At 42.4% G+C, this 17,030-nt stretch overlaps 1 protein-coding gene across 2 annotated transcripts in view; it reads right to left on the minus strand.

The window, feature by feature from the left end:
* Positions 1–16,394, minus strand: part of wnt7bb (wingless-type MMTV integration site family, member 7Bb) — a 32,296-nt gene extending 15,902 nt beyond the window's left edge. Inside the window, exons 1-2 of one of the 2 annotated variants that reach the window (XM_008294557.1) lie at positions 16,194–16,394; positions 8,875–9,101 (exon numbers count right to left, since the gene is read on the minus strand). In XM_008294557.1, the coding sequence (XP_008292779.1) occupies positions 8,875–9,101; positions 16,194–16,264 (298 nt within the window). In that variant the 5' untranslated portion in view covers positions 16,265–16,394. Of the gene's footprint in view, positions 1–8,874; positions 9,102–13,660; positions 13,795–16,193 lie in introns of those variants that run through there. The other variant, XM_008294556.1, reaches the window with a different exon arrangement.
* Positions 16,395–17,030: the final 636 nt, after the last annotated feature.

Genomic DNA, 17,030 nt, shown 5'->3' on the forward strand with positions numbered 1-17,030 from the left:
CATTGCAAAACGAAGTGAATGATTACATATCTGAGTTGATAACCACAATTTGCCTGACGGGTGTACGACCAACAAGAAACTAATCCCACAAAGGGGAAACTTTGGCGGCAGTGAGATGATTGATGGTATTTTGGGAGAGTTCACCAGTGTCAGAGTATCCACTTGTGTGCTCTTGAAAAACCCCCAGTTTTGAAGAATGAGTTTTTGACTGTCTTTATGAAGCTAGCCCTGGGTATAAGTCTCATTGCCAACTGACTGGGCTCATATGTCAAACAGGGTAACATTGTAGTAAGAATTTAACTGTGAAGCTTCACTGCTTAATCACAATACGCTTTAAAACAGAGGCAAGTGTGTTTATAGATTCATGCAATGCCATGTAATTTTTTGTTAAATTTTGAATAATCACGGGGTTGACAGCGTAGATGGCTGAAATTACACCGCGCAACTGACTTATTGGCTTTCAAGGAAAGAATGTTTATCCTGTAGCTGGTATTTAACTTGAACGTCTATTTTCGAGACGACATCACTACATAATTTAAAAGGAGTTTGTTGAAAATGTTCAGCTGCTCGAAATTAATATTTCATCTTGCATTTGTCAAAATGAAGAAACAAAGCACGAATGGAACCACACGGCCATTCGAATAGATTTTCTCGTCCGTTCATTATTAGCCCTAGGTTGGACTGTGATGTTGTACTTGCATTCTGCGGGGATATGATTTCACCACAAATGACCATCAACTGATTCCGAGAAGGGGAAGGAGCGCCGCCAATGCGTTTATAATCTGCAAGTATTTTGTTGTCCTCCAAACCGGGAGCTTGTAGTGCAGCAGCATGAGAGGAGAAATGCTAGATATGTGGGAAAAAAGCAAAAGTGATGGCAATTTCAAGTCCTCAACAACAAACACAGTGTGGGCATAATGATAATTAATTGTGACTGCAACTGTAACTTTTTCATTCAACCCGTTCATTTCTTGTGAGCTCTCCTCAATAAGAGTACTGTTCGGGAAAATTTTATTGACACCACAATGATTCTCAAATAACACCAAAGTCACCGCTGTTATTTTTTTCACTTTTAAAACGTGCAATGATATTAACCGTAACAACAATGTCAGAAAATGCACCACACACAGATGTTCTGTTCTGCGCAGAGGCACCAACAAAATCAAATCCAGTGCATCATTTTTTATTTTTATTTTTTTTAACACACTGCAACCCTCAAAGCTCATGACTTCAAGTTTTAAAAGGGTATGCCATGTACAACGCTGAGCCAAAAACTTCTACCAACCACATCCTCTTTGCACTTTTTCACCCTCTTCTACTGTTTAAACATGGAAGACAAAAACCGACCTCAGCATTGAGTTACGTCTGGCTCTATCTGTCTGCAGTGACCTTTCCCCCTCCTCTGAGAAGAATCTCTGCTTGAAGGAGCCCTGCATCTCCTGATCAAGTATGTGCCTGTCCAGGAGTTCTTCCCACACAAGTGGTTTTCAGTGAACCTGCTGACTTAAATATCCTTTATCTGACTAGATGCCAGTTTGGCCCCTGCAGCCCTGTAGTCCTGGCAGGTGGATCGACCACTGCCTTCACCACGCTCTTCTGAGGTGACAGAGGAAGGAGAGGGGAAGAGACAAGCTGGAAGGTGATACTATAAAGGAAGACGGTGGGGGGACACAGACACAAACACACCCTCTATTCTCTGGCCACCCTTCAGCCTGAGCCTCCATATTTCACCTGTCCATTTGTTTTTGTTAACCCACAGCTTGGGGCAACGATTCTGCGCCTATCTGATGGATCTGAGAGTGAGAGAGATGGTAAAAAAAAAAAAAAAAAGAGTACACTGAAGAAAAGGGAAAGAGGTATAATGTAGGTCACATGGGATGAAGACGTTTCCTTGCATTGCTTCTTAAGAAGCTTTTTGCTTTGCAGCAACAGTTACGAACAAAATCTTACAGTTCTACCTAAGCATGTTGAAACGATCTTATTAAAAAATAGCAGATGAATTCAAATCTTGTCACTGCCATTAAAAAAAAAAACAAGCAAAAAAAACACTGCAGTATTCCTTCTGCAGCGAGAGGCTCACCTGCTCAAGTGCTGCATCAGTTCTTGTGCAATAAGCCAGAGGCAGCATGATTGAACTTTTGTAATATTTCACTGCCAGGACAACAAGAAACCTCTTTCAGATGAAAAGCATGAATCAGGACGGTGACAAACTGGCTGGAAAGTCAAACAGAGAGTAACCAGAGCAGGCCATTTTATGACAAGGGGGCCAGTGTTGGCCTTTGATGTTGAGTGTAGCTGTTGAAAGGTGTCCATTTTCAAGCTCTAATCGCTGACTTCAAGTGCATTGCAATTTTAACAGAGCTGTAAGGTGTTCATGGGCTGGTCTTTTAAGTGAAGGGCATCTCTATTACAGGTGGATAGCGAAAGGAATGTATGATTGCACACAGGATGAGACTTTCCCTGAGTCAAAACATGTCATTAAAGGAGGAAAAGGAATCCAAATAATGGCACTGATAACCAAAAAGTGAATGTACAAGAGTTAAGACGTAGGATAGATGAATTATATGTGTGGTTAAGTTGAGGTATGGGGCAAAGATCACTTGCAGGATCCGAAACGCGTCAAGCCCTTATGTAAGACGTTTAACAGAATCCACATGGGGCTTTCGACGCACTTCACGCGTGGGTGAAACACACTTAAATATGCACAATAAAATGGTATCAACAAATCACAGCCATGGGATCAGTCTTGACAGGACTATTTAAAAGAGAATGATTCATCCAGAAACCAGGCCAAGGACTGCGATTGAAGGGTAAACCACGTTTGCCAGTCTTGTCCTGAAACCCACTCCTTTCCTCCTGACTTGCTGATGGATCTGTCTTTAATTTTATTATTACTTCTTAATAGACTGCAACAAGTCACTCAATAACAGCCATTTCTGTTAGCACAGGATAATTCCTTCCACATTTTTTACAGACTGAAGGTACCAACTCATGCCAGCACCATAGCAGGGCACAAGGGGAAGAATGCTTAAATCTGCTTTTGCAGAGGAAACAGAGACGCACTGAAATTGCCAGTTTCAAATCTCACTCGCGAGTTTACGGTGTTGTTTTCCAATTTGTCAGTTGGAGCATAATGAGGGAGCCAACACTCTTTGTGAAACAGGGGAACTGCTGTGAGACAGAGCTGCAGCAAAAAATGGGGATGCCTTAATTTCCATGGCGGTTAATCGAACCTCAAGTCTTGTGTTCAGCAAAGTGTCAAACAGCCATCTTCTGAGCTGAATATACTTCTCTGTTCATGGTGCAAAATAAATACGAAATGACCAGTCTTTGGAAGTGGAATCACCTCTGCTAAATGAAGATATCTCAAGCTCTGTAATGCTCAATAACCCAACTATTAATGTGCGCTGTCTTGGAAAGCAAATGTAATACCATGGAGCAGCTCCAGAACTGAAAGACTGCCTCCAAGAGCAGGCAGCACAGAGAGAATGCATTAGACTTGCGGTCGGCTGATCTTTAGTTCTTGAAAAAATGCCGACATCTCCTCCCTCCAGTCCAAAACTAAGACTGGATCACAGAGCAGGGGGAAAGGTTTAGTGTTCATAATTTGGGGGATTTGAATGAAAAACTTAAATGGGAGCGGAACGTGAACAGCTTTTCCCCTGTACTTGATTATGATGATGTGGGAATTTGCAGATTCAAAGAAGGGATTGGAACATTTCGTTGAAGGGGTGTATTCCATGATTTCATATGCCATGCTAAAGAATTCCATAATATATACAGACATGGTTAGAAAACATGGCTACATCTTCAATCGTGAGCAGCAAACACTGGAAACTGTCACGACTGAGAATGTCGCGAGCGAGCTGGTGGCAGTTTCGAAATTAAGGTGTTGAGAGAAAATTCAGTCGTCCGCTTTTCCACAGTGTCTGAATGGCAGAGGGGCTCTGCAGTAGCTGTGGTGTCTGTGGTCTCCCACGATGACCTAGTGGGATGCTGCTAAACCGAACCAGCACAGCCAGAACTCATCCAATACCCTTACCACCTCACAGCTCGCTGTCTCAAGGTGCAATCGCTGATCACACACCTTCATCCTGCAGTCAATATAAATGTTTAAATAATATAGTATTCAACCCTAGAAATCAAAAAACAGTAGCTATCCTCATCCACAAACTCCGTTGTTCAGGTCCAGTTAGATTTCTTCCACTAAGCTGATTTGTTGTGTGCATATAACCACCATACAAAAGGTCCACTAACTGTATTCTGGAATAAACTATGTTACTGCTGAAGCTCTGAAAGGCAGAAATCAACCACGACAGCCTCCTCTGTGACACTGACAAAAACATCAAAACACAGCAGTACCCAACCACGCATCAGTATTTATGTGACTATGTGCTTCAACACAAGGCAGCTGGAATGGCCTGCACACCCCACCGATTATTTCTGATAAGTAAATATAGTGATGGTGGTTGGCACAGCTGGAACAAGGTTCATCTCAACAGGGCAGAACTTTAATAAGATCAAGGTGTGACATTAGTGTGAGCACAGACCCAGACAGACATCTGACCACCTTGGCTGTGAGCACTTGCAGGTAGATGATGCAAGTTATTACAATAAACATTTCAGATACTTTACTTTACACGTAGTCATTTGTTTCATCATCTGATTGCTTATTTCAATCAATGGATAAAAAAACTGAAACTGAGCTATGTTGAAAGGTCATGTTTAGATATCTGAGTCTTTGTGGTGTCACTCGAAATATTCAGTCAACTCCTAAAGCATGATGTGATCAAATAGCAGTAATCAGCGATCATTTTCATTATCCTTAATGTGCAATACAATATGCATGCAATACATCTCGAAATTCAATCATCGCATAACATTCAACAGATCCGTGCAGCTAAAAAAAGAATCTCAGAAGAGTGTTGCTGCATTGCATGCGTCCAGAATGAGGCAATGCCGTTCAATTCAACACAGCTTTATTGTCTGTGGAACTAATGTACCAGTCAGCGGATAAATTCACAGTTCATGTGTGCAAAAGTGTTTTTTTGGCTTGCTTTTTTCTCAATTTACCACTTTTATTACACAGTAATATTTGTGGTCGGCTGTTTTAATCTGTCACTTATCAATGCATTTAGTGATGGAAGGAAAATAACTCTTAAACTTGTATTTCTCACCTCTTCAGGATTAGTGTTAAATTTTAAAACCGCAAATCCACATCCTGATCACAAAAGCAGTGCGTAAGTGGCTGTTTGGACAGTTTACCAGAGCCATGGGTTTCTTTAAATATGTCAACACTGTCAAGAGGCACAAACACTTCAACGTTCTCTCCTTTTTCCCCCAGATGAGTGGAGGAATAAGTCCATTCACTTCAAGGGGAGACGGGAGAACCTACCACAGCCATTGTTCTCAAAGCTCTCTGATTAGAACTTTTTTTCAGAATAAAAGAAGCAGCAAAATTTCTTACTACGTTCAGAACTTTCATGATACAGAATGAAAGGGGATGTGGTGCCACGGCAACGGACACACAGATGGGGTCATAAAACACGACGTTTTGGAGTGAAGCATTTGGTCAAATTTAAGTTCCACTGTCAGATGTGTTCTTTTGATTTATCAAACAGCAGTTTCACATGAATCGATGCAATTCAGCATTCTATATACGGCACATTAACTCTGTGTGTGGTTCAAAAATGATAATAAAAAGGCCAGTTTGTGGTGATTATCCTCTCGAACAAAAACAAAAAAATGTTCTTGATTCCTTGGTATTTTCTTTATTCATCGAAAACAAAATCAAAAGTGTCTTTTCTAAATCTGCCTAGGGAACCCTAACTGACATCAAGTTCCATGTTGGTCTAAAGACAGACGTCATCGTTGGGATACTTTATTGAGAAGGCCACCGAGTCTCATCATTATTGAACAATCCTGGCAGCCCCAGCAGCCATCGTTCTCTGACCATAACTGGACACCAACAGTGATGTGCTCAGTGCGGGCACATTAAGAATTTATTTGTGCAGATCTACTATGGAAACCAAACAAGAAAAGCAAAAGCGAGCATGAAATTCGGATGACGCCATTCCTGAATGGGATGTAGATGTCATATAGCTGACACAAAGTGGAAGAGACCTCATAGGGTTCAGTGGCCTCAATCTGACAGACCACATGCAGTAAATGGACACTGCGTGTCCATCAAAGACACAAAGATGAGTGACAATGCTTTCCAAACCCAAAAGCAGAGCTAGATTTGTATAAATTAGACGTTCTAAATGTATTTTTTTAAGAATACAATTTAGGTAAATGAGGCAATACATAAAAACATCAACGTCTATTACACAAACAAGCAGAGGGGACGCACAGATGCTTCCGATGAACCACTGCCAAATATCACTTCTCAATCTGAGTGCTTCAAAAGGGTATGAAAGAACACAGCAAAAGGAAGTGTAAAGGGGATGTTAAGTGTTGAGGAAAACAGCATGAGCTCCATTACAAAAGAAAGCGCCACATTCACAACAAAGAAAAAAATGCTTTTGTAAAGGGGGCTGGAGCTAATTCAGCTACTCCTTAAGAGGAGTGATTGTTAACAGAGCCACTGGATTAAATGCACAGCCCAACCGCAACGTAATGGCAACAAAGCATCTTCTAAATGAAAGGAAATATATAAAAGCCTCTGTAAAACAAAGGCGATGCAAAAAAGTTTGCAGAATGCCAAGTCTCTCAAACAAATGCATCATAAATGTAAATGTTTGCCTCCTTCAGGCCTTTTCCCGCATGCATGTGCACACGCTCCTGAAGCAGCCAGGCATGGACACAACCAATTTAGTCCGATTAACAACAGATGTGTCCATCTATTTTGGTTCAACATGACTTCTCTGCAATAACACCATTAGTTGTCTCCTCATTTGCGATATCATTTTTCAACCATACATTTTCCCCATTAGGGCTTCAGTGCTTTTCTGTAGCTTTTCCATAACTTTGACTTAGCCAGCAATGGTCTGCATGCTGCTAACCAGCAGGCTCGCTGCAGAACCTACATCAACAGAAACCAGAGCGCGATGGAGAAATACAACATCATCAACTAAGATGGGGTGGAATCAGCAGTATGTGAAATCCTCTTGAGCAATGCCAACGTGAATGGTTATACAATAGAGAGTCAAAGAGACTGTGTGTTACTGGTTTGAGTTTGAACTGTGTGATGTGTGCAGCTTGGGTTTGGCTTGTGAAGAGCCATATTTCATGGGGTTCAGAGGGTCGGGGGCTGGTACCACATTTTTGATACTCTTCTGGTACCATTTCATAAAACCGAGACAATAAGATGGCTGGAAAACACACATTATGTAACTTCTGTTTCCTTTTCAAAAAGAAAATCGCTGGTATTATCATTGTCAACTACATTATCATTACCAAATGAATATCAACGATCACAGACTGCAGAAAAAGTTTTTACTCTCTGCTTAGCATCACACATACACACGACATCCAAATTATGATCCCCTTGTTTCAATGTGTTTTCAGTTATTCATTGCTATGAGCACCGCACACAAACACAAACCTGTAATATCCTGCAATGACTGTATCATTACAGAACATTTACACCCTTAACCTCATCAACCTGGATATTCTGCTGAGTCACTTTAAAAGTAAATTCTGGTCTTTGTTGCACTGATTGATGTAACTAATATTGTGGTATTTCCATTCTCAAATGAAATAACATTTAGGAGCAAATCAATCTCAAAAGCAGGCAACTTAGACAGAGCTCCAGGGCCAGAGGTACTAACAACCGTGTAATGGTCTTTCATACTTTGACTGCAATTACTTTACATGAATTTGTGCTACTAATGTAGATCATCAACTAAGCTCAGTCTTGTATTATTAAGTATTTTTGTGGCCTCCTCTTGAATGAAAATCCAATTTAATTATCTTAACTATAAAAAAAAAAGCTCACATTAAGATACATTGAATTATATTATCACAACCTAACTGATGCACAGAAATAGGGAAAGAGTTAATGCTAAAGAGTTTCATCAAATCTCTGCTGCTTTCACACAGGACTCGGCAGCGGTGCCGCTGCGCTCTGAAACCCATTCATTTCAATTGCTTGCGACGCGCAACAACAACATGCCGCAAAGCGCCAGTGAGAGAGAGCGCGCGCGCTCGCAGCAGTCAAAGTTGAACTTTGACTCCTGCGTGCTGTGACGTATGATGGTGCAGCCAATAGGAACGAGGCATGTTGGACTGGACGGAGGTCAAAGGGGAAGTATAAATAATAATAATAATAATAATAATAATAATAATAATAATAATAATAATAATAATAATAATAAAGCCGGTGCCGCGTTAGACTGAATTCTCACACAACTTTGCAGTTGCCTTGAGACTCTGGGCGGAAAGCTTTCATACTAGCAAGGCTAATGCTAACGCTTGCTGCGTACTAGCAAGGCTAGTGCTAACGCTCGCTACCTTAGCTCGGGACAAATGCACCTTCGTTGTTTAAGTGCTAGCAACAAACAGGAAGGTGACATCGTCCCGCTGGAAGTTTTTGAAAACTCCGCATAGCGAGAAGCTGTGCACTGAAGCCCGCGGCCATCGCAGCACACACCGCGTCCTGTCTGAAAGCCGCTATTTGCTCTCGAAGAAGTTAAGCAAAGTAATAACAAAAAGCTAACCTTACGATAAACCTAAATTAAAGCCCTGTTCCAAAACTTTGACACTGAAAAAAACGTGTTCACTAAAGAAACAAGTCGTGACTTTGCAAAAATATATTCTCACAGCTCCAGCAGCAAAGACTCACAAAGTTGCTCACAGGGACAGCCACACAGGAGAGCACAAACACAATCACACACTGCGCCCTCTCCCTTTGGTGAAAGAACCCAGACTGACCTACTCGCAGCTCCTGACCGAAGACTGTCCTTTCTCCCAGCGCTGAACAGTTCCAGCGTCCATATCGGAATTGGTATTGACACTCATTGATGCCCATCTGGGCGCCTTCGCCCACAACAATGATGGCGTCTGGGCGGCTCTGGCAGATGGCCCGCTGGCGAGGTGCCAGCCCCGGAATCTTGTTGCAGATGATGTTGGCACCCAGAGCCACCACCGAGGACAGGGCCCTGCCGAGGTGAGAGAAACACACCACCACACACACGCAGACATGCATCCGTGCACACACACACATCAGATTTACACAGCAGCACATGCATCCAGACACAGCACACACACACACACACACACACACACAAACAAACTCAGTTAGAACTTCCAAAGGATGGTCAAACTGACTCACTTTTGTGAGAGTCTCCAGCACAGGATTCAATTCAACCGGTGATTGATGTACATTCCGTAGTGAAGTGAAAGCTGTACTGCATGAAAGTATTGCTATTTAATGGATTAGAGGTAAATCAAAAAGCTGAAAACTTAATCCAACATAAAACATTTAAAAACACAAGGAAACTTGCTAAAACAGCCCAGAGAGAGAAAACAAGATGCTTATTTGACTACTGAAAAGGCAATTCCACATTGGTTTGGATGACGGGACTTTGAGGACTGAGTTGGGGTTTTTGTGTTAATTGTTAGGTAACATGGTGGCGTGAACAGTTGCCAGACTCTTATGTAAATACTGTACATACACTTGCCCAGTGTCTTATGCTGTAAATGTAACCAAATGTCACAAAAAATATTATTTCCTATGATTTGTGTAATTATGTGCATGGAACTTACTCAGGGTGTAAAGTGCTGCCCATAAATTCCAAGGGACTGCTTTTACTTTAGCCACATCCTAAGACTGGTTTGCATTGAAATATGTAAGGTTTTCAACACTGGTCGCCTCAATTTGCAGGGTATTAATGTGTCGTACAGTAATCGACATGCCTCCTCCCAAATTCTCCTCCGAGACTGCGACACGTCTGATCACTCGACGTGATAATATAAAAGCATATGTTTGAGATGGCTTTGCAACCGCTGAGAAAGCCAAAACAGATTACAACTAAACAAAGCGACGACTTTCTCCAAGATTCTGTTTATAGCCCTCGAAACCATGTAGATACATACTTTTCAAACATGTCAGGGACGGGGAGCCATAAATGAGCGTGGAGGCAAACACCGCCTTTGAAGTATGACGTCGACCTCCAAAGGCTTGACCACAAACGGGGCAAACTAACGCAGGCAAGTTGTGTGTCAGCGAAAAGCAATGGCAGTGTGTATGGGGGAGAAGTGGAAGAACGGGCAAGGGGGAGAAACACTGAGCAAGAGAAGAAGAAGAGAGACTGAAGAAACGTCCTGTGGATGCAGATTGTAGTTCACAGCACTCAGACCCCTGACTAAATCCGTAGATGTGATTGTTTATTAGAAATCACTCTCAGACGAGCACGTTCTCTTTTCGATTCTTGCTAAAGTTTCAGACACAGAACAACATAAATCTCAACTGCAAACGCATAAGTTTAAATAAATCCCAACGGCCACGAGACGAGTATCTGTTACCAAACGGAGAGCTGCACACATTCTCTTGGTCTTGCAGTCAGGGGAGCGCAACAAAGCGTATAAAAGGAAAGTGCCATTGTGTAAACTTTAGATTTTGCAAACCCCACTCTCAAAGTAACAACAAAAGAGAGCTAAGAAGATTTGTCCAATTACAGTAAACACGTTAAGATGTGTATTTCCAAATAAAAACCATGAGCCAGATGTTGATTGGACAAAGCGCATAATTCATTACGGTCCGCAAAACACGCGCGGCGCGACACCAGCTACAAACTGAAGGCCGCAACTTCAATAAAAACTAAAGCAGCTAAAAATGAATACTCCCAACACATTCATCAGGTGCATACCGTGTCCACAGTAAACACTCTGCAGCCTGCTGCTGCTTTCAGTCCCTCTTTGCTCTCTGTGCTGTTAAAGAGGCTTGAACTCCTCTGACCCTCTGTGACCCTCCGCTGTATATGTGGTTGTTCATGGCAACGATGACATCCAGTCTGTACAAACCAAAAGGGCAGGCTCATTAAGACAAGTAATGTGCAACTGGAGAAATCCACTTTCTTGCATAATGAATGTTAAGGACAAATAGGATTGATTTGTTTGCATAAATCCAAAGGCAATAAAATGAGCCGTTTATATCTCTGATAGTTCAGTCACCTGATGAAAATCCAACACTGATATTTTCACGTCTGACAAACACAACTCCTAGTAACCTCCTCTCTTGGCTGTTTTCTCATGTCCTTCACCTGCTAATTCACAGGATCCCAGTCTACCACGGGCTACCCAAGCCATCAGACAACACCAAACAGAGAATTCCAGAGCTAAGCTTTTAAATCCCCGCATCATCAAAGTGCACAAATGCGATTCTGTTTGCTTAGCGTATACTCTGTGTGTATGCCAGCAGCTTGGGGACAGCTCGCCCACGGTCGCACAGATCTCCCATCAGATAGACGAACTGTCACAGGATCATCTGTGTAGCTGCTGCAGTCGGAGTTAATGGCCGTCACGTTTATGCAAAATATGGGGCATAATTAAAACGTTTTGCGTCCTGTGTTAATAAACAAAACTGCCCAGCTGATAATTGAAAACACCATTTGAATGTGGATCGGCGGTGATGCTGTAAAAAGATGAGTGGAGTTTTTTTTTGTGTGTTAATTGAAAAGCAACAGGTGGCAGGAATTTTTGCCAAGTCGGAGCCTTGCACACAAAACACACAGTACATTTAGACGCTATTAGTGTTGAGTGTTCCTGTGCAATTAGCTGCAAATGAATTAGTTAACTTACTGTGCACCAGGGTTTTGACAATCATTTGATGCACATTTTTTTTTTGTTAATAATTTCAGTTCCTTTTTGAAACAAACATGCATTAAAGTCAATGTTATATTAATCACAAAATAGAAACGCCAAACATCTAGTATTAAATAGTCAGAGAAACATTGGATAAATGAATTCCTTTGGAGGAACTTCAGTCGCTGGCAGTATCAGCGGCGAGGAGCCTACAGATTTCATGCCAGTGCTGTGTGGCCATACAAGAAACTATAGTCTACGTCACGGCATACAGTGTGCTTACAGCCACCTACTCCATCACATGGAACACTTTGAACCTTACTGACACACTATTAAGCTCTCAGGCATGCATCTTCTCCCGAGGAATGCACTCACAAAAATGCCTGAGACACAGCTTAACTAAATCAAGTGAATAAATACTCTTCTTTTTCCAAGAGCAGGAAATTAGCTGTTATTTTAGTGCTGAATATGATTTTCCTCTTTAGCTGCTCATTTATAAATGAGTCTAAGATCAGCCGTGCACCGCAGCTGTTTAACTCAAAGCTAAAATGTTAAACTGCAAACTATTAAACCATATCTGCACGCACATGCTGCTTAGGTCAATGTGATATAGGCAAAAGTGAAAATAGCAGTGTTTATGCCTTTGGAATATTAAGTGAGAGATTCCTCCACAGTGGAGTGTGAGGTGTGCAGTGCCCCCTCAGCTCTAAATGGACAGATAACTTGCCACAGATCTGCTAATTTTGCCCTGTAACAACCCAAAATATTATTTTTAGTAATTTCGAGGAAACTGCATTGTCTTATTTGGGATCCATATTGAAATATACTTCCCATAACATATTCTGCGGTTCATGCCGAACAGAAAATATTCTTAAATAATCAAAACAAACAATGGTATGTAGCTTTGATGTGAAAGCCATCACTATACTTAGCAGTGTAGCCCACTTTTAACTGAAAACCAAAAACCACATCTATTTCAGAATCAGGTTTGGGGTCTCCGGGCAGAAAAGGAAGGAGCGATGGAGCATGGGTGAGTAATTATTTTGGAAACTTTTAAGAAAAGCCAGTATTCTCCTTCAAGAGATTTCTAGTTTAATTCAAAGCCGCAGTGCATTATAGTGTCAATCACGTGCATGGTGCAGGAGGATATTTTAAGATGTGGGTTGAAACGATAACATTGAAATAGTCTGAATTAACGAGAGATGAGGTAATGCACGACGATAATCTTTCACACGCTCTGACAGGTTAACGGTGCTCGCATGCGTAAAAGTGCACAGATTGTATTAAATTTTCCTCACAGTGAAATACATCTCTGCGCATGCAATTGTCTTGAACATCTCTGCCACTCTGTGGCCAAAATGTATCCATGTAGCACTTCCCAAAAAGTATTATTTTTCTGATCCTGCAAAATGTTTGCAATACAGCAGCTAAAGACAAACCACCGGTGCTTACTCACAACACATGCTCGTCCGCGTGGATGTGCCATTAGAGCGTTGAGCTTTTCACCTAATTAGTACATTCCCACGTGGATCGTTTTCTCGAGTGATGTTTCCACTCTTGAGCGTTCGCAGTTGGAGTTTACGTTTGTGTAGCATTAAGAGATGTGTGATAAATGCCTAGAATTCAATTAAATTTACAGGCTAAGTTGCGCTTTAGTTATGCCTGCTCTCTGCGCGTTACAGTCTGCTGACACAATCTGAACAACTTCAGCTGAGTCTTCAATCTGTGGATGCGGAAAACTAAACAAAATCATCTCTGAATCGGCGTTTAATTAAGACAAAGGAAATACAGCTCGTTGTCCAGCCAGAAGCTTGTACAGGAGCAAAACCAAAAACCGTGCGTCTTTGTGTTGCTGAAGATGAGAGCGCGCAGTCTCCGAAGTTAATTATGGAGCCGTTAATTGGCTCAAACTTACAGGTAGCTGCCACTCGTCAGGATCAGGAAGATCTGCGGATAGTAGACTGACAGCAGTACACTGCGCGACGAGAGGATGATCATGATGACATTGAGCAAATGGCCACGCTCGGATTGAGTGAGACGACGCGGACAGGATGAAAAACTCCCTTAATTCCCGGCTTTAAGTCCGTTTCGCACAAGATCAAAAAAGAACTTGCTGTGCGTCTCCGTGTCTTTGGTGCGGTGGCTCTACGCAGCTCCAAGCTCCCAGGGCCGTGTGTGCGCTGAGATTGGCTCCGTCATCTCTCAGCAAGCGGAGGCTGTTACACAGTACTGTGGGTTCCCGAGCCGGAATGATGATGGTTTTAGGGATTTTGCATGGCAGAAAAGTGCCTCTCTCCACTCTCATGAGAGTCGTGCCTGCCATTGGGCAGGGAGAGACACTGCTATCCGCCCACTTTGCCACAACGGGACAATAGGGTGACACTGATCCGATCCCCGTTGGACGTGCAGGAGGTTTCATTCATCATCATCACCCCCCACCCCCCAACACACACACACACACACACCCTCCAACACCACCCCAACCCACCATCCAGCCAAAAATAAACAAACATAGACGCTGGAGCTGCTTGAGCCTCATCATCACAGCTCCGCGCGAAATAATAACAATAAAAAAAAAAATCTGCACATTTCTTTGGCGGGATGCCTCGTTTTGAATCAACAAGTTGGTGTCATATTAAGGCAACGAAGTCTTTCTAACGTAACAGATATGATCTCGTCTGTGACAGTGAGCATAAAGCGTTATAATACCGCTGACAAGAAACGTCCTTATCTGCTGTTCTATTCTTTTAATATCATAATAACATTCTCGGGACATTTACAGTATTATGTCCTCTGGTACATATTCCTATCATATTTCTTGAGGAACATGAGGCATGGTTGTGGTACTCAAATATGTGTTTCAGTGACCTTATTAGTTCCTGTGGTAAGACTATAATATTCCTATAGGCGTCTATAATATTCCTGCTGTCTGCTCTGTCTGCTGCGCTCTGATCGGATTTGATGGCTGTCATCTTCTAACATTCAGATTCATTTTCAGACTCGGGTGTCTGAAAATTAAATGAGAACTTCCTCAGATTGTAGGATTGATAAAAAATCAGCGTAAAAGCAAACGTATAAAAATAGCACCCCTGCTAACCGAGATTGGATCTGAGCAGAGAAATAAAATACTTAAAGATTTTGGCGCAGAGTTTAGTGAGTGCAGGGTTCTTTTTTTTTTTTTTATCGCCTCAGCATCGTGACTCACTCAACACCTGCAGGCTCCAGTCATTGTAAATGAAGAGGGTACCATGAAAGATTTAGCCCGAGTAAAAGGATGGAAGGAATGAGCTAACTGCTCGGGATTAGTAAACACGAAGATAGGTGACTTTTAGCCCATAATGGAGCTACTGTAATGTGATATGAGCATATGTGGAACTCTAAGTCGGTTACAGGCTTTACAGGGAGGACTGACACTTGTGTTGTTTGATTCACTGTGGCTGCAGGAGTCTCAGAAAGCACTATAAAATCAGGTCTTAAAGATGTATATGCCAGATCAGTGTATTTTGAAAGTAAAAATGCGTGACTGGTGGCAGCAGAAAATGAAGCAAAAGTCTTCTAATTAAACTAATTCGTGCGTAATTGGTTGCAGTTAATCCAGAGAGCGAATGCAGCGGTGCATAAAAACAAACAGCAGTGTGAAAACAAGTTAAAATAACTTATTCTTCTGTTGATCTAACTTTCCAGGTACACACTGTTGCTTACTTACCTGTTAGTTAAAGTATTTTTTTAATCTGATACAGTTTACGCTCAGCAGGGGCATCATCACAACTAAACATTCAGCTCAGTTAGCGTTTCACAAGCAAACAATTATACAACAATAAACCACCATGCGCGCACAATATAGGCAAAAACGCACGGTTCTTTGTCATGTGCGTCTTCCCGGACGTCTTCATATGCTCAATCTTAGGGGGCACTGCGTTAAAGAAGGAAAGGATTGTCGTCCTTCTGTGTTTATGCATCAAGGTGAGCTATTGCAAAACAGGTAAAAACTCCGTCTGGGCAATGGAATGTGGAAATACAACTCAGTCTGCCGCTATTAATGAAGGTATGCAGGGGTGAGCAGGATTTGGAGCGGAGACAGCGGCTCAAATGATCTTGTGCCACAAAGGGGAAGGAGTCTCATGAGGTGAACTCACCCTCTGACAGTGAATATGAATCGATCACAGTTACTGTCTGTTGGCAGGAGACCCGATCACACCGATCTGCTGCTTTTACGCACAACACATTCCCCAGGTGCAGGCGTCTGGGTGTGCTGCTTTTGATATATTTTTTTTAAATACACATGATAAAAATTATTTTTTCACATCATACTTAAGTTTGAGGTCAGAGGGCAGCCGAAGCTTCCTTCTAACGTGTTTATTTGTCAGTGTCGCAATGATTTTCACATTCAGCCGTGCGCATGTGAGGAAAACAGTTCATGCGTGTAATGAGAGGTAATAAAAACTCACCCAAGTCTGAGGTATATGATGCCAAAACACAGGAACACGTAGAGACTCCGCTTTCGGAGGGGTTTGTGCATGATCGTTACCACTTTGTCCAGAGGCCATGCACTGTAACACAAAGTGGCCACGCTGCTTTCCGTTCACATTGGCAGGTTTCCTAACCCTTCCAGATGCACGTATAGCGCGTATTTTCCGCGACATCAAGCTGAAGCTCCTTGGAAATGTTCGACCGTGTGAAATCCATGGTCCACCGGGACAGGTGAGATGCTGATGACGACCTGAAAGGTGGCTAAGAACTCCAAAATGAAACTTGAGAGAGGGTCGGACTTGAAAAGGTGAATGAGTTCTTGGAGGAAGTGCCTCCTATTCGTCCTTACTTAGACGGTAGAACCTAATTAAAAATTCCCATTTGCTGCGCCTCGCAGGTAGAACGAACTAGCTGCGCATACCGCGGTGCGTAATAAACCCTGTGGATTTTCGCTTGTTTAAAGTGTTTGTACACTGCTCGCTGTATCTATTTTTTTGCAGGCATCTTAAACTCAGACTCTGTTACTAACTTACAACAGCCAGGTAGTCTAATACAGGTAACAAAAGGGCTGTACGCCTCCTCCTCCTCCTCCTCCAGCATGGATATGCAGGGAATGGGACGGGCTTCCAGACTGAGCTCAACACGTGTAGTTGTTGTACAGAAAACTAAAAGAAACCAAGTGAAATTGCCTTTTATAGGCCCGCAGCCCATAGGCGCTTGCAACACTGGGCATTGCCCCACCAGTGTGGGCTCCCCGGATGGGCTCCACCACAACAGTGAGTCCCATAAAATCAAACAGACGAGAAATGGCTTTC

Source organism: Stegastes partitus, unplaced genomic scaffold (assembly GCF_000690725.1).
Source record: "Stegastes partitus isolate 25-593 unplaced genomic scaffold, Stegastes_partitus-1.0.2 Scaffold971, whole genome shotgun sequence".
NCBI lineage: Eukaryota > Metazoa > Chordata > Actinopteri > Pomacentridae > Stegastes > Stegastes partitus.